The sequence below is a fragment of the Acinonyx jubatus genome, chromosome B1 (assembly GCF_027475565.1).
Source record: "Acinonyx jubatus isolate Ajub_Pintada_27869175 chromosome B1, VMU_Ajub_asm_v1.0, whole genome shotgun sequence".
Classification (NCBI taxonomy): Eukaryota; Metazoa; Chordata; class Mammalia; order Carnivora; family Felidae; genus Acinonyx; species Acinonyx jubatus.
In genome coordinates, this window is record NC_069382.1 from 72,759,049 (window position 1) to 72,776,805 (window position 17,757).

At 50.4% G+C, this 17,757-nt stretch overlaps 1 protein-coding gene across 4 annotated transcripts in view; it reads right to left on the reverse strand.

Annotated features, from left to right (window-relative positions):
* Positions 1-5,628: 5,628 nt before the first annotated feature.
* FHDC1 (FH2 domain containing 1) overlaps positions 5,629-17,757 on the reverse strand; it is a 42,791-nt gene continuing 30,662 nt past the window's right edge. For all 4 annotated transcript variants that reach the window (XM_027067501.2, XM_027067516.2, XM_027067507.2 and 1 more), the window contains exons 10-12: positions 16,157-16,274; positions 12,205-12,369; positions 5,629-9,961 (exon numbers count right to left, since the gene is read on the reverse strand). In XM_027067501.2, coding sequence (XP_026923302.1) covers positions 7,940-9,961; positions 12,205-12,369; positions 16,157-16,274 — 2,305 coding nt within the window. In that variant the 3' untranslated portion in view covers positions 5,629-7,939. The remainder of the gene's footprint in view (positions 9,962-12,204; positions 12,370-16,156; positions 16,275-17,757) is intronic.

Consider the following 17,757-nt stretch of genomic DNA (forward strand, 5'->3'; position numbering starts at 1 on the left):
TTCCAAGACAGGTGGGAATTGGTGTTATAATCCCAAGTACTCTGAGACATCCGGGGAGGGAAAGATCAATTTCCAAAGTGAGGGGTCAGAGGAGAGTTGACAGAGGGAAAGATGTATTCCATCTGGATTTGGAAGAGGCTGGGTTTCTGAGGAGTCACTGAGCAACATGAACCTGGGCACCCTGATTTAGAGACCCTGCAAGACACAGAGCTTTCCAGAACCACAAACTTTTATTTAACTCCCACTGAGAATCTGTCATAAGGTGACTGCCCTTGTACCCCAGGACCCCTCCATATGGACAAATCCAAGAGGAATAAACAGATGTTGCCTATGGCCCTACACCCAGGAGACATTCAGTTAGTTCTTTTTGGCAATAAGGAAGGATGACTGTCATGAAGCTTCTTCCCATGACCTAGTCAGGTACAGCTGGGCCTCCCAGGAGGTGACCCCTGCAAGGGAAAAGTGGCCTTAGGTGTCACTGGTTCCACTCAGCAACTGAGTCTGGAGCAGTCATTTCACAGATTCAAAGTCTTCCAAGTGGAAGGGACTTGGAGGGCCTCCGGCCCAGGGAGACAGACATGCAGCTTTGGCATGAACTCCTCTTACACCTGAAGGTTTATCTCTATTCTTTTTGGGAACAACACAGAATGAGATTAATCCCACTACCAGGTTCTTCTTATCCTTTTTCAGTTTGTTGTTTTTTTGTTTTTTTTTTTTTTGAGAGAAAGAGACACAGAGTGGGGGGGGAGGGGCAGGGAGAGAGAGGGAGACACAGAATCTGAAGCAGGCTCCAGCTGTCCGTCTCGGTGGCTCATTGTCAGGCATGGTGCCCAACCCTCGGCTGTCCCGGTCATTCTTCTCTGTCACACTCCAGCTCATCAAGGTTCCTCCTGAAAGGTGTGCCAGGGCTGGGGACAGTGTCCAGATGTGGACTGACGAGCTGGACCTCATGCTGGGGGCCGTCATTCCATGAACGTGGACAGAGATGGGGCTGTGGGTAGCCATAGGAGGCCACTGCCTCACACACTCCCCTTTCATTTCTCCTAGAAGGAATTCCTCCCCCGAAACGTGGGAATGACAAGCTTCACTGGATCACGGGGATGACAGCAAAGCTGTGAGCTGCTGGGGAGAAAAAGAACTAGCTAGACTTCAACCCATTATGAGCTGGTTGAGCAAAACAGGGGCTTGGGAAAGGGCTGAGAGGATCAGGCAACTTAGCCCGGTGCTTATCTAGTGACTTATTTTCATTATACTGGAGTCAAATCTGAACTTAGGAGGAGGAGGCCCTGTGGGGGTGGGGAGGTGATTTTACTATCTGTCTCTCAGCAGTGGCAAGAAGCCCGCCCTGTGGGCAGCCCACCTCTTCTCTCTCCTCCCTGGGGATGAGTCAGCAGGTGGGAAGCACTGGTGCCCTGGGAAAGAAGCAAGGAGAGCCAACCAGCGAAGCTGACGTCTCCACTCAGCCACAGCTGAATGGAGGCACTGTTCTTTCTGTTGGGGCAACTTCCAACACCGAACCACCGTTTTAACCCAAATATTGCTCGAACTGCTCTTATTGCATCTGCCCAAACTGGTAAAGCGGCTGTCCCTGAAAGTGGCAAGACTGTCCAGATTCTCCCAGCAAATGTCTTGGTCTGATGGGGAGCTGTTTATAGCAAGAAGTGGAGAGAGGCGGGTGAACTGTTCCGTACTGCTTTGGAAGGAACCGGGGCCCAGTCCTTCTTCCAGGGAGAGCTTCCACACTCTAAAACGTGGTGGGGGGCTACCTTCCGACGTCCCTTCTTCTGCTTGCTTTCTGAACACTGCACAAGTGCACTGTGCTCCCATCCGGGCACTGAGTCAGCACCCTGGAGAGCTGCGCCCCACCCCCTTCCTAACTGGTGAGGTCAGCACAGATGCTGGCCTGTCTGGCCCTAGCACACAGCGAGAAGGAACTGCAGCCACCGGGCAAAACCCCCAAGAGCTGAGCTGAAGTGACGGTCATGAAGGCTGTGGAAAGCTCCAGAACTCAAGAGGCCCGGGTAACAGGGTTCCAGAGAGCATGTCTGCTGACAAAAATCTCACTGTGGGCACTCATGTGGGCGTGGCATTGCTCAGTGTGCATTAGCAAATTGCTTTACAGACACTGAATTATAATCTTCCTAAAGAGCAGCCATTGCAAGACTTGAGTGAGGTATCACTTCCCATGTTCCTCTGGAGCCACAGTTCCAGAAGCTCTGATGTTGCATCACTGAGAGCTCCAGACTCAAAGGAGTGGCCGAGCGTATGCTCGAAGGTGCCTCTGTCTTAAGATCCAAATTAGAACAACCCCTCAGGATCCTATGACAAGGCAGCTCTCCTCCTAACCGGGTGCTGAGTTCAGAATACATTTTCTGCATCACTTGCCCAGGAGAAAAGCACCTGCCCTGACTGACAGAGGCCAGGAGAGGGGCCCGGCCCAGAGAACAACTCATCAGCCTCTAACCAGGACCCCCAGTCTCTGGCCTCTGTCCAGCCCACTGGTTCTCAACAGCAGGGTGAAACATGGATCGCTGGGAAGTTAAAATGCAACTTTGGGGGCCCCACCAGAGAGATTCTGACTTGGTATAGGTCTGGGGTGGGACCGGGAATCACCCACCAGCCCCAGGTGATTCTGTTGCACCTGGGACTCCACACTGTGGGACAGCGTGTGTCAGTGGCCACTCTGATATTGTCAGCGGGGCTCACCACCTGCAGCAGACATCCGGCCCTCACTGAAATGATTCACTTGCCCCGTTGACCCACTGTCCCTGGCCACACAGGCAGCCTCCCCACAACCTCTGCCATCTTCTCATTGGTTACCAGGAGGCAAGGGAGCAGGACTGAACTCAGCCTCCCTTCCGGGAAACTGAAAAAGCAGAAGGTGAACACGTTTCTGATGGGCCGGTGCTCTCGGAAGAACAAACGAAAGGTAGTCTCTGAGATAGAAGTGGCACATATTTACTGGAGTTGGCCTGGGGGATGGGAGCCTCTGTGTCTGACCTCCAGAGTGGAGAGGACTTTTTTTCTGCAACAATGGAGAGTGAATGTTACTGGTGCCCTCACGTTCCTGTGCCTTAACCTCTGCTTGCTGCCACAAAGTTGGAGAGGGATGTTTCTGGCACCCTGGCATTTTCCTGTAGGAACTCTGCGACAAGTGAGGTCTCCTGTATAGAGATGTCAATGCCCTGGTCCACCCATGGATGAGTTCAGTAGGTTTTTCATGGGCTGGCCTAGAAACCTGCCTATAATGCATGACACAGCTGCTCTGGGAAAGTGCATTCTCAACTCATCATCTAATTGCAAGCAGACGCGGGGAACAACATTGGCCTATGACTCAGCCCTTGAATGTTTCCAGGGAGGCTGGGGGCAAACTCCAGGCGTGATTCCAAAGGCCTGGCATGAATGCATCAATAGGGACCTCAAGCAGATCTTCTTTGAAGGACCAGGCACCTTTGTCCCACAGGCCGACGGTCAGGCTGGGCCAGGCTCCTGGTGGGCCCTGGGTCAAGGGCCAATGAATGACTAGACTTTGAGTGCTGCCCATGGCTTTGACCTCTCCTGTAGTGGGGTCCTACCTACCAACCAGGAAGCCAAAAGCTTCACTGCAGAGCTGTGGCCTGGAAGACAGAAAAGCCATTTTCTTCACCTACAAGAATGTTACTTTTGTCTTCACCGAGGTGATCCAATGAGCCCTAGGACACTTTACTGAAAGATATTTGCAGATGAAAAAATTCCCAGGTAGAGCCTGCTCTGGGTTATTTTCAACCCTGCCACAGGTTCAGTCCAAGCTATGCATGGTTACCCCATAGACGCTGAGTAGAAAGTGACTCTGCTGACCCACCGTCCTCCGTGTTTTTGTGTGTTCGTGGCCCAAATAAATTTTTTTTAAGAAATTCACTATTTTATTTTATATTTTTAGACAGAGAGAGACAGAGAGTGATCAGGGGTGGGACAGGGACAGAAAGGGAGAGAAAGAATCCCAAGCAGGCTCTGTCAGCACAGAGTCCGATGAGGGGCTTGACCCTACGAACCTTGAGGTCATGACCTGAGCCAAAATCAAGAGTCAGACGTGGGTGCCTGGGTGGCTCAGTGGATTAAGCTTCTGATTTCGGCTTAGGTCATAATCTCATGGTTCGTGAGTTCGCACCCCGCATCCGGTTCTCTGCGGTCAGCAGAGCCTACTTCAGATTCTCTCTCTCCCTCTCTCTTTGATCCCCACCTGTGTTTTTCTCTCTCTCTCAGAAATAAACATAAAAACATAAAAAGAGTCAGACACTCGACGGACTGAGTCAGCCATGTGCCCCATGGCCCAAATAATTTTCGAGAGCACTTAATGAGTTATGAGATGCAATGTTCCTTATTCTAATTTGGTTTATACATTGATGCTTATTTGTGTTTGAGGACACATACCAAAAAACCCAACCAACCAAACAAAAAACTGCTTTTTTGTTGTTGTTGGGGGGCAGGACTGGAGCATGAATCAGAAGTATAAGAATTGAGGGCTGTCTAGCTGGCTCAGTCAGTAGAGCATGTGACTCTTGATCTCGAGGTTGCAACTTTGAGTCCCACGTTGGGCGTAAAGCTTACATCATTGCCAGATGGGAGCAGGTAGGCTATTGCACCCTTAGAGGCAGAAGTTGGTGAATTTGTTCACCTTGCAGGGATGAATTAATAGTTCCACCAAACTAGTCTGGAGTGTCCCACCATAATACACAAATAAGCAGAATCTTGAATGAACAATTAGGAACTGTGGCCCCATTAAACTCAACATGTATCTTCAGGAGGACTGGAACACAGGTTCCTTTTGAAAGTCATAAAATAAAAGGGTTAAAACTACTTGAGACCCACTGTGTAAATTAAGTCTTTTTTTGATGTCAGTAACCCCTGGTACAATAGGTTGAAGGTACAGGAAGGGGTCCAGTGGCCCAACCAGCTTGTAACAGGCAGAACCGGGCTCTCAGAGTTCATGGGGGCAGACAGCAACTCACAAGGACATCATCTACTCATCTATCTCTCAGTGCCTGACCCAGGGATCATCCTGTAAACCGTTTCAGATAAAGCGCAAGAGTAGCCAGGACTAAAACTTGACATGAACCCCTGAGGTATGAGGTGCACCTTCTGAACAATTCCCCTTTCTTCTCAAATAAGCACCAGCACTGCATTTCAAATAAAGCCATACCTCCCTCCCTCTCTGCTCATTCCTAAGGCAGCCGCAGAAGTGAGCTGTGATTTCCCAATAGTGTCCTGAGCCAAAATGCATGAGGACACATAGGAGCAGATCCAGACTTGCTGGCCCCACAGAGATTACACAAAGCTTGGCCCAAAACATGGAACAATGTGAGCATGTATGAGGTGCTGAACATTCCATTGACGGTCTGCGTGTCAGATGCAATGCTTGCATTCCCACGGGTCTGGCATAAGGCCTGCTTTCTAGGCCTTCAGGTAAACACAGACTCTGCTCCCGAGAAGACACACACTAACAGCCTAATTTGGCTTTTGAGCCTTTTGAGGACAAGACTGCTGTATCTCAAAGCTGTTGCACCTCCTATATCGGGGCTTTTCTGTGCGCAGGAAATTATATACTCTTCCCCCAGGATCACACACATACATACCCATCAGCAGAGCAAGTTGAGGATAAAACACAACTCCCATAAACAGGAACTTTATTAAACTACATGTTACATAAAAGAACATATAAATGAGCCTTTAAATACATTCAGTTCATCTTAAACAAATTTATATAGAAATTTATTTACATTTCTGCATTAGATACTTAAATTATTTTTCAAAGCTTACTACCAATAAAAGGTAATAGAATGATCACCTGCTCACACAGATGCATACACATAGGGTCCACAGGGCTAAGTAAAATGCCGCTTCTCAAGAAACTCAGCTTATTAGATTTCAAAGCAACAACACATTCTGAAGGTGCTTTATTTTAAGCAGGCCTTTGACGTTGAGGCCTCTGCTACGGAGGTGCTGGGCGTTGGTTTGGAGAAGCTGGTCCTGGGGCAGGTGGGTCCTTGGTTGTTGATAATAATAGCTCCCTCTTTGAGCTAAGGGACCTTTAGAAGCCATCACCGAAGCCGTGCCCCGACTTCCGTAGACTGGGAAACAGAGGCTTAGGGAGACGGGGTGATTTGCCAAAGTCACATAGCATCAGTGACCAAGCAGGGACTGGGACCCTGGTTCCCAGGATTCTACCTGGAGGTCCTGACCCCATCGCTATCCACAAACTTTTGATCTCTTTCGTCCTTTTCCACCCAACCATGGGCCCTGTGCCTTGAATGTTGTTATCTGCATGGTTAAATATATGATTTCTTAGGCTTTTTGAGATGGTGAAAAACACTATAGGATTCCCATAACCATTTTGTGGGGCCCGTGAAATACGTATTCAAGGCTATTTTTATAAGAGATTTTGCGGTCAGGTGCCTTACTTCTTCAATCATAAAATTTACCTTTTCAATTTGGCTGACTTAGGGAAGCTCAGTTTCCAATTAATTTGGATGAAAGGCAACATTCTACAGGAGGAAGACTGTAACATCAACCATGTGGATTCGCTGAAATCCATTTACCACTGTTGGATCTACACCAAGGTGTCACTACAATTTCAATAAATGACCAAAAGTGAAAAAGAGTGGGGGGTGACTTTAAAATAACAAGAAAGTTTCCAGAATTGCTTCATTTCCTAATTAGCCTCAAAAGGAAGTAGTGAAATGGGCAGTGAGTAGAAACAGTACATGTTTTCTCCCTTTTGAATAAAGCCTTTTTTTCCCAAAAATTTCCTGATGATATAAATTCTCCTGAAAGTAGTTTCTTTTTTTTGTTTGTTTTTGTTTTTAGTTTTTTTTTGTTTTTTGTTTTTGGTTTAAAAAAATTTGTTTTTTCTCAGGACTTAAAAACCATTGTACCACAAAGAACAGACATCGACATTAAGAAGCATCATCAGTGGCATAAATAATACGCACAGACCCTCCCGGCTTTGTGTTGCATTCGCAAGAGAAGGAAGGGCTGGCTGCAGGCAGAGAGAGAAGGGAGGGACAAGACTGGGAGACAGAAGGGTTTGTTTTTCCCTGTAACTAGAGCGATCCCAGGTCATAGCAGCCTTCACTCAGTTTTATAAGATACACAAATGGGAAAACACAGAAGGGGCAGGTGTGCTCAGCCAAACAGCCCCTCAATGCCTTTCCATTAAAATATGGCACTTCTAAGTTCCGGAAGATCCAGCATTTCTCCCAGGGGCTGCTCCCCGTCTGCAGGGAAGGCGCTGCCCATGGTGCCCGTCCTGAGCACATGGGAGCATCCGATTTCCACACACCAGTCTCACTTTCCCTCCTGCTCACAAGCAAACCCTCACCCGAAGTCACACACAGAAAGAGGAGCAACACAGAGAGCCTTCGAGGAGACGGTGCCAATCACAGAGCACCCAGGGCCTGCAGAGAAGTCCAGTTGCCAGCAATGGACGGTGTGTGGGCAGGTGGAACCCTGAGGCCAGGGAACACAGGAAAATGAAAATGTCTTCATATTAAGGGTTTTGTCTTTTTTCCTAGGAGGCATTTCATTCTGCAAAAGGAACTAAAATATGCAGTTTTTGTAATATTCAAAAATAAGTTTGGAATAGAAAAACTGGCCAAAATTCTTTTACTCCGTACGGAAGAATGTCATCTCAGACATCTATGTTTTTCATGCGGTGTCTGCTTGGGGAGGAGTATGTGAGGTGCCGGCCGTCATGGTGCACATCCAGACGGGGGACTTTACAGCAGGAGGGGTCACAGTGGGTGGCAGTCCACCAGCCTCCTGGACCACACCTTCGGTGACATGAGCGTTAGTGGCTGGCACCAGGGGGTGACTTTATGTGAACAGAGACATCCGGTGCTGGACTGTCACAGGAGTCCGTCCTCACCACCTGAGCCCCCAGCAACGAGAGGACAGACACCTATCACTTCCGTAAGGGATCGAGGATTTTCCCCAGTGTGGTCGGATCTGAGTTTTTCAGTCTGAGGGAGGCCCTTTCCCCAGCTCCTCGGCCCTTTGGAGGCGTCTCTGTGTTGGCACTGGGACCCCCAGCAGACTCCGGACACTTTTTGGGGGCCCGGGCACTACTGGCCCGCCGCAGGGTGCCGCTGTCCTTGGGGATGGCATCCTCGGGGCTACCCTTCGGCCTCGGCTGACGCTGGGAAACAGTCCGAGTGATGCCAGGAGCCTTGGCCACGGGAGGAGAATCTGTTCTCATGGACCGAGATGAGGACGCAACTGTGTTCCGGGCAAAGCTCGGCACGGGAGGTGGGACACGGGGGACGCTGGGGGGCGGCGGGGCCTTGGGCTCCTCTTCGGGGCTCTCAGAGTTGGAGCGGCAGATCTTATTTTCCTCGGGCTTCTGTCTGGGGACGTTCCTGAGGGGCTTGGCGCTGGGCTTCTTGAACGACCCCCTGGGCTGCAGGGGGTGCTCCTTCCCGGGCCGGACGCTGCCAGAGCTGCTGCTCCCCCTCGCCAGCTTCGGCTCCTCCGGCACGGTCACAGCCCCTGTAGAGGGCCTCCTGGGCGACACGTCCGAGGTCCCCCGCACGGAGCTCCGGCGCGACCACTGCTGCTGTGCTGGGCTGCTGGGGGTGTCCCCAGAAGGCCGCTTCCAGCCCACCGAGCTGCGGCTTGACCTGGAGATGGGCACGACTTTACGCATGCTCTCGCTCTCGGAGGCTGTCAAGGTCCGCACGGGCTTGGGCGCCGCCCCTTGGCTCCGCCTGGCATTCACTGCCTTGGAGGTCCCTTGGGACGCCTCTCTGAGGGAGCTTCTCTTTGGTGTTGTCGCATCCTTCCCTTTGGCAGGTCTGTCCCTGGGAAGGGCGTCCTTGCAGCTGGGCTCACTCTTCCCGGAGAGGGGAGCAGAAGCCTCCCCGGGGGGGCTGACAGGGGGGTGAGAGGAGACCTGGCTGCCTGTCTCTCCAGCCCCAGAGGACAGGGAGCCATCCCCACCGCCCCCCTCCCCTGGCTCCGAGCAGTCCAGGGTTAGCGAGCAGTCGGTGGCATCCGAGATGTAGAACAAAGGGCCGGGGTCTTTGCTCTCAGGGTCGCTGCTGCCTACAGATACCAGAGCCTCACCACTAGGTTGGTTGGGGGCAGATCCGTTATTCCCCTGCAGGGCTGGGCTGAGACCCCCTGGGGCACTTGAGCTCACAGGCAGCAGGCCACTGTGGCTGGCAGCAAGGGACTGCATGCTCCCATCCCCCAGAGACACGGGCTCCGCGGAGCTGAGGTCATTCAGGGTCAGCCGGGGCACCTCCTCTGGGCCCTTGGGTCCCTGGAGGTCGAACTGAGCCAGTCCTGTCACCAACTCATGCTCCTTAATCCCCAGAGCCAATGGTGAGAGCGGAGGGGACCGGGCGGGAGCCAGGCCCATGGGCTCGCTGTTCCTCTTTTGGAGGATGCCCACCCCACTGCGCCGAGCTCGAGGAAAGAGGGGCGCAGGGTCCTCGGGTCGGGGGACTGGGAGCTGGCTCTGCCAAGATGAGGGTGGCTCAGGGGCCTCCTCCTGGCTCTGTGAGGCCTGAGGTCTGCGTGCGTGGCTGGGGTCCTGGGCCCTCGGGCCCCCAGGCTCCATCCAGGCCAGTGTGGGCCGGGCTTGCCGGGGGCTGCTCCGGGGCAAGCTGTTAAACTTGCTGGGCTCCTCGGGGCTGCCGGTGGAACTCTCCAGGAAGGTCAGCAGCTCCCGGTCAGCAAAGGCGCCCAGGGAAAGGCGAGAGCGGCGGGCGTTAGGAGGTCGGTAGGAAGGGCTGACGGGCCTGGGCTGCAGGAAGGGGGGCAGGTCCTCCGTGCCCTTCTTGGTCAGCAGCTCCACATCATTCTCACTGCTGCTCCGGCAGAAGCCCCCGAGCTCCCCAGCTGCCCAGGAGCGACGCTTCTGCTCCTGCTCCTTCAGCCGCTGCAGCTGTCTCAGCTCCTGCACCGCCCGGTCCTGGTTGTCCTGAACGAGGGGTGGAGAGAAGCCCCAAGACACATGAGACGTGTGGAACGTGTGTGCAACTCCAGAGCCACCTGCCCTAAGACTCCAGTGAGATATACACGCAGGGAGGAGAGCCCAGCGTAAGCTTCACCAAGAGAGATACTGGTGTTTGCACCTGTGTGGGTGTGGACAGGGCTAGTTCTCCCAAAGCTGTGTGGAGGTGGCCCCACCAATCTAAGCTTATCATCCCTGGGCCCAACTTGCAGCTTTCCAGTCAAGGCACTGTCCTCTAAATGTAGGCTGTGATTCCACACATGCCTGCCACCTCATTTCCAAGGGAACCCAACTTGGCTTCTAAGCAGGGCAAGATGGAAAGGACTTCCAGGGAAGGGGGAGTTAAGCAATGGCGGAGAGGAAAAAAAGGAGTCAGAGATCAAACCTCCCTGGGGCATCTGTGTTGACTGCATCTACACACACACGAGCAGCACATTCTACTTAACGCTTTGGATGCATAAATGCATACGCTAGATATTAAGAGATGCCTTTCAAATCTCTGTTCCCTGAATGCTCTTCAGTAAAGAACACCAGAGAGGTCATGTTGGCTCTGTCCCTCATGCTCCACCCCTTCCACAATCAGACAAGATGATTTCCTTTATAAATCCTTCGATTACCCTTCACCCAGCTCCAAGTACCCAGGCCTCACCCCAGCAAAACTGAACCAGAACAAATGTATATGCTAAAGCACATTTTACCAGCTGGCTGTGCACTTTAAATATATTTGTATCACCTAAATACATCTGTATCGTTGCAGCCCGGTCCTCTCTGCTCTCGCCATTGGCTCTGGGGATTAAGGAGCATGAGCTGGTGACAGGACTGGCTCAGTTCGACCTCCAGGGACCCAAGGGCCCAGAGGAGGTGCCCTGGCTGACCCTGGATGACCTCAGCTCCGTGGAGCCTGTGTCTCTGGGGAATGGGAGCATGCAGTCCCTCGGCGCCAAGTCCCTCGGATCTCACAAGCCACGCCTGTTATTGGTAGTACTTTTTACTTGAAGATCAATTTCCTCAAATGGTGGACTTCCCCTCCAAGTTTCCTCGAAACTCTGGCTCTGGCTGGGGAGGCATGGCCCTTCCTGCAGCTCTGGTCCAGCCTCTCTAGTGTCCCAGGTCCTCCAGGCCCTCTCCCCGAAAGCTGCCTGCGGTGGGAGTGGGGCCAGGTCCTGGCGCTCAGAACAGCTGGGCGGAGAGAATCGCACAGGTGGCCTCTTGGGCCTGCAGAATTCTGACAGGGAGTGAGGGCCTCAGAAAGAGCCAGTTTGGCCTCTACCACCCACCACCGCCCACCTCTGCTGAGCTCACTGCTTGGACAAGGGAGAGGAAACGTGGCCACAGGCTCAGCCTCCTTCTCTTAGCTGGAGAGAGGAAGGAGGGGTTGAGGACTCAAGTCACTCTGGCCTACTCAGGGCTGGAGGGAAATGTGACCAGTCCCGCAAAGGAATTCAGCTATGGACAAACCTGCATTTAAATACGGGGGAGGGATAACGCACACAAGTATTTGGTTCCTCACCACCACCTGAAGTAAAGGGATGTCGTTTTGTCTTTAACGGACAGATGAGAAGTTGTATTTGCAAAGCCAAGGAACCCAGAGTTTTCTGGCTCCTACACTGAACCCAGAGATGACTGGAATTGGAGGCTAAAGGGCAAGAAACGTGGCCGTATTGCTCAGACGGCAGCAGACCCCTAAGCGCTTGAGGATTTCTAAGCCTGCTCTGGCTGAGGAGGACACGGTTTCTGCGGTGCCCACTGCCTGGCAATAGCCGTGGTGCCCGAAACAGGTGAGAGAACACCTTCCAATCATCCCACCGCAACAAAGGGTTCCCCCAAAGGGGAAATTCTCTCCTGGGGAGGTGGGGGAGGGAGACACTCAGGATCTTCAAAGAAACTTGTTAATATCACGGCTGCCATCATAGATGAACTTTACTAACATAACGCTTTCAGGGCATCAAAGCAGGTGTTGGTGTGAGCAGCACCGTAGCGGAGGAAGCCAACGCTGGGCTCCCAGTGACCGGGAGGTGCTTGGGGCCAGGATGGCACAGACACTTCCCAGCAACCCCAACTGAGAGCGTGGCAATGCTGCCTGAGCCAGACTTCCCTGAAAGCGTGGAAATGCTGACCCATCTTTCTGCCAGGGACAGAGGGCTGGGTGCGGAAAGCGAAAAACAAAAATCCAAACAACTCAGAAAACAGGGAGATGCCATCGGCCATACCTTAACCGCTTTGTTGAATTTGACACAAAAATCTCTAAAGATCTGAAGGCACTCGTCCAGTTTCATGGTTTCTTTGTCTTCACAGAAAAAGTCTATAAGGGTGTGGGCCTCGTCCTGGAGCTCTTGCTTCCAGCGCTCCAGTTCTGTCAGCTTTTCCACAGCGAACTGCGGGAAAACAAACAAGCACACACTCAAGTCAACAGCAGTGAGGAGACTCTCTGTGCACCGTCTAGTGCCCGGGGAAGCCGTGCTCCTGGGCTCAATTTCAAGTCGAGAAGGGAAGGTGGATTGCAAACCCAATGCACTCAGAGCCAAAAGGAAAATAATTCAACCCAAACAAAGCCCTGGGGAAGCAAGGTGAACTCCTGTGTAAAGGCCTGGAAGCAACAAATGAGCCTAAAGAGCTTTAATCTACAGAATGCCTCTGACAAAATGGTGGCCTTTAAGGCTACTGAAAAATTGCATAGGTGTAACGTTGGTTTTATTAAGGAAAACTCATTCTGTATCTGTTCTTCCTTCTAAGTGAGTCTTGGGGTGCCCAGGTGGCTCAGACGGTTGAGTGTCGTCGGACTTTGGCTCAGGTCATCATCTCATTATGAGTTCGAGACCCACCACTGGGCTCGCTGTTGTCAGCACAGAGCCCACCTTGGATCCTCTGTCCCCTTTCTCTCTCTCTCTCAAAAATACATAAACATTAAAAAAAAGGTCTGATATTGGCCAAGGGTTCACTTCAGGGTGCCAAAAGTCACTCGTACTGATGAGTTATCCTGTGGAGGAGGAGTTTAAGCCTCACCTCTAGTGACCTATATCAGGGTCAGTGTCATCCCATAGGACTGGAAGCCCCTGTGCCTAGACAAATGCCCCAGCCAAGACTTCCTAACCATGGTGCTTATCCAAGGCAGCTCAGAAGCTGTGTCGACAGTGCATGCTCATACCCCACCCATGCGATTCAGTATGTCTGAGGTGTAACTGCCACTGGTATTTTATTAAAACTGCAGGAGACCCCGATGAGCCCCCATGGACAGGAATTACTGCCCTACACAAATCCTCTACACAAATCACCTCCTCCTCATTCTTCCAGGACAAAGTCTCCAGTGCCCCTATGGTTTCAGGTGCCGAACACAACAAAGAAACAGAAACGAAAGAGGTTTGCTCTCCTCCAGTGAGCTCTCAGCCCTTTCAGGATGGGGACCTATCAGGCGCACGAGCACACTTCCCTGACATGTTGGGGACATTTCATGTTGAGCTGAAATGAGGAAGCAGCAGGTTAGAGGAGCCACAGCTGCATGGGGACCAGATTGCTTGGGATCACACTCAAGTCAACCTTCTTTTTCACCAGGGAACAAGGCTTATGTGAAGAAGGAATGCGTGAAGTACGTGACTTTATAAATCACACAGATCTTGTTCTTAAAAAGGCTTCTATTTGAGACACTTCCTTTGAGTGGAAGGACCGGCCTAGGAAATGTGAAGCGATGGACTGCCCACCCTCATGGAGTGGGATCGCTGCTGAAACATGCTTGGAGAAGGAAGAGAAGTTCTGAGGAGACACGTCACCTCTCACCCACTCCCACACACTCTCCCCCATAAGAGTCCTTTCCTTACACCAAACACACTCAAGAGGTAGCAGGAAACCAAAACTATTCAGGAAACGAGATACCAGAGAAAGTAACTATCTGAGTCAGTAGCCCGAGGCAGTGTGCGCATTCGTGCTGCATTATTCTTTATGGAGAGAAGGGTATTCATGAAAAGATAAATCTTTGCCTGTCATTCTTCCACAGGGGGAAAGGTGGATTCCAGCCAAGAAAAACTCAACAGCAGAAAAATAGGACTCTTGACAAGAATCTATCTACATGGGATAGATTAGCTTAGCTCCTCCTCCCATGTCTCATCACTAGATCCTGTGGGGATCGAGAGAAAACCAGGAAGGAAAAACTTAACATGCACTGTGGTCACCCTTAGGACTTGGGAAAGTGAAACATTCCGAATATGGGTGTGAAAAATCACCCGGCTCAGTCTTTTGCCAAGACTTAATTTTTGCAGTCAGGACCACAAATGGCCGTCCAGAGCCACTGGCCAAGTATACACTGGCCAAGTATAATGGACAAGGTATCAGTAGCCGTGCCAGGAGACTCCACTTTCCGTGTCTCACTTGTTTGCTCCAGACTGAAGTTCCAAACCAACGTATTCGTTATTTCTTGCCCAGAGGGTCAAAATACTGAAAGAGATTTGCAAGACTGTGTTCTTCTCTTTTCTCTGCTCAAAAAACTTCAATGTTTCCCCATGGCTAAGAGCACAAAGTCCAACGTTTTCCCTTCATGGCCTGACCCTACCCTACCTTATAAAATTAATACCTGCCCCCCCCCCACCATTTAAAAAGAAATTGAATATAAAAAAGAAAAATAAATAGCTGTATGAGAACATTTTATTTACAAAGATAAAAATGATTACGAGAAAGAAGCATTTAGAGTCAAACAAGGATGCCTTTAAAGAGCAGCCTAGGGGCACGGCTAAGACAGAGCTGCTTTTCATCATAAACCTTTCTGTGCTGCTATGTAGCATAAAATATTAATATTTAATGTAAGAGCCAGGGAATGAGAGATCCAGGATTCTCATCTCACTGTGGGATGGGCCTTCCCCCCCGTATTTCTGGATTTCTCTCATTTGTCTGCATGTGCTTACTGCTAAGAGCTTTCCTACCTGTTAGACCGTAATTTTTTTTTTAATGTATGTTTATTTTTGAGAGAGAGAGAGAGTGAGTGGGGGAGGGGCAGAGAGAGAGAGAGGGAGACACAGAATCCGAAGCAGGCTCCAGGCTCCAAGCTGTCAGCACAGAGCCCGATGCGGGGCTCGAATCCCTAGACTGTGAGATCATGACCTGAGCCGAAGTTGGACGCTTAACCAACTGAGTCACCCAGGTACCCCAGCTTTCCTACCTGTTAGGTATTTTATGGTGGTGTTTGCATTGTGGAGAAAAATCTGTGCACTTTAAACAGAGTATTTATTTGGTTATATATGAAAGAAAATACATATTTAATCATAAAAATAAACGTGCAGCAGAACCAAACAAAGTGTTTGCTGATGGGAGCTGCAACTTCCAATATTTGATGTAGCTTAATTCCGAGGAAACGAGTGAAAGCTGAGGTCGGCAGGACCTTCGGAGCAGGCCGTTCCCGGCACCAAGGGTGGCCGTGCCGCACATGTGCCACCTCGAAAGGACGGATACTGACGGTAGCATACCACTTCCCTGGAGACCAAAAGCATGCAAAGCTGCCCCTTTTTTTTAAATAAGGAAGATACGAGAAGTATGTCAGACTATGTGATTAGTGAGTCACAGTGAGCTGTCACAAACACGTCCACTCGGCTGTTTTTTGTTGATGTTATTCAGAGCAGCTCCCGACACACCCTGTGCGGCTGATGTGTTTGGGGTGTTGATAGTCATGGCTATCGTGTGTGCTCCCGCTCTCATTATAAAAACATGCCAAAACCTGGCTTGTTTCTTGAATAAAAACAAGTGAAGGAACAACAGCCCAAGTTCTCAGGTGTCTATGATTTCCGTGGAACTCCCTTCTGTCGTCCAAAAGTTGGATTAGGAGGCAAGAACTCGTACGCTGCGGTTTCGAAACAAAACCTGAGCTGCCACGCATATGCCGCCAAGGGTCAGCACCACATGCCGATACCAGTTGGCTACAGCGCGGGGCAATGATGGACGGGGAGCAGGGGTAAAGGGAGGCCAGCCCTAAACAAACACCTTACGTGCAGACCTCATTCGACAACGCCTGCCAGAAAACCAATGCGGCAAGGAATGGGCATTGAAATACAAAGTTCCTTCTACTGAGCTGGGGAAAAAATATATGAACCGGAACCCGCTGCTTCCACAAACGCGTGCAGATTTAACCAGCCCTGCCGGGTGCCTGGAGCCGAAACGAGAGACGGACTCAAATCACCCACAAACCTGAAGGAAATCTTCCACCTGCTGACAAAGTTCACCATCCCGCTGAATGTTTTCCCTCAGAGATCTCGTCCTGATAAAGAGCGAGCGCAGTTCTGCCTCCGTGTTATCCAGAGATAATCTGAAAGAAGAAAGGGGAGAGAGTGGGCAGTTGGCACAGGGAAGCCATGTGTCACACAGGCACGTCAAACGAGACTAGCCGTTGGTCAAACCAAAAACAGAAGGGCAGAACTACCGCGATGACATTTACCACCCCTGTACTTAGACTTCCCTCTGGAACCAATGCAAAAGCTCTAACTCACGGAAAGCAAGGCAGTGTAGACATTAAGGGCAATAAGGAGATACTAAGCAGACTTCATGCGGCCACAGACAGCCAGAGTAAGCACTCGGTATTTCACAGAGAACTAATCATGCAGCTAACAATTCTGCAAAGAAATGACAGAACTGATCACAAGGCCTTTGTTACATACATCACATCAAGACTGGTAGTGCACTGAGTGATATTTTTGTCACCAGGTAAAGTGAATAGGTGATACCTAAAACCCAGTGCAATTCACTTAGCAAATTCATAAACTAGAATGCTTTCCTGCTTCTATTGCAAATTCTAACTTTTCGTCGTGCAATCACGTTTTCCACCTTCACTGGTCGTCAGCATCCATTTATGATCTGTCTGTACTTCACCAGGATACCTCATCTTCTATTTCAAAGAAACAAACTTTACTGACTAGGTTTTTTTCTAAGACAGCATCTAGCTAAACTTTCCCATCTAACCAGAAATGTCAGAACAAAAATGTAATGATTATTTGTATGTACACCTCTTAGTAACATTTCTATACTAGTCAGAGGAAAAAAAATTCTCACACAAGTTTCTTTCAGAAATTCAAAACCGAAACAGTTTATATCTTTTAAGATGCTCGTTCTTTGGGGGAATAATCTGAAAATCTATAAACAGGAACTATGAACTATTCACAACTTAGGACCAATAATTTCCCTTTGGGAAAGACATGTAATCTGTGGCTAGATGTTCACAGTTAATAATACTGAGCCACTGGCCAATGACAGGGCTTAGCTTGAAAAGCTGCGGCTTGTGTATTTATGCATATGGTTCATGGCTCCCCTAACTAGAAACAGTCACACAGATAACAAGCAGGTAACACGAAGGGTGCCGGAGCCAGCTTGCAAGAGGCCACTGTGGGTGTTGGCATCCCCTCCCAGCTCCTCCCTCAGTAAGGCCACACGGGTAGCTTGAAATCTGCCACCGTAGCAGTATTTACACTATGGAAATCAGCAGGTGCTACAAATTAGGGCTTCTTTCTGGGAAAGCTGGTTATTGAACATTTACCACTGGATACATACATATGTGCTGTAAATTTAAAAACACGGAACTCTGGGGATCCTGGGTGGCTCAGCTGGCTGAGGGTCCGACTCTTGATTTTGGGTCAGGTTGTGATCTCACAGTTCATGAGTTCGAGCCCCACATCAGGCTCTGCACTGACATGACAATGCGGAGCCTGCCTGGGATTCCCTCTCTCCCTCTCTCTCCACCCCTCCCGTGCTCTCTCTCAAAATAAATAAACTTACAAAAAATAAAAGCACGGAACTCA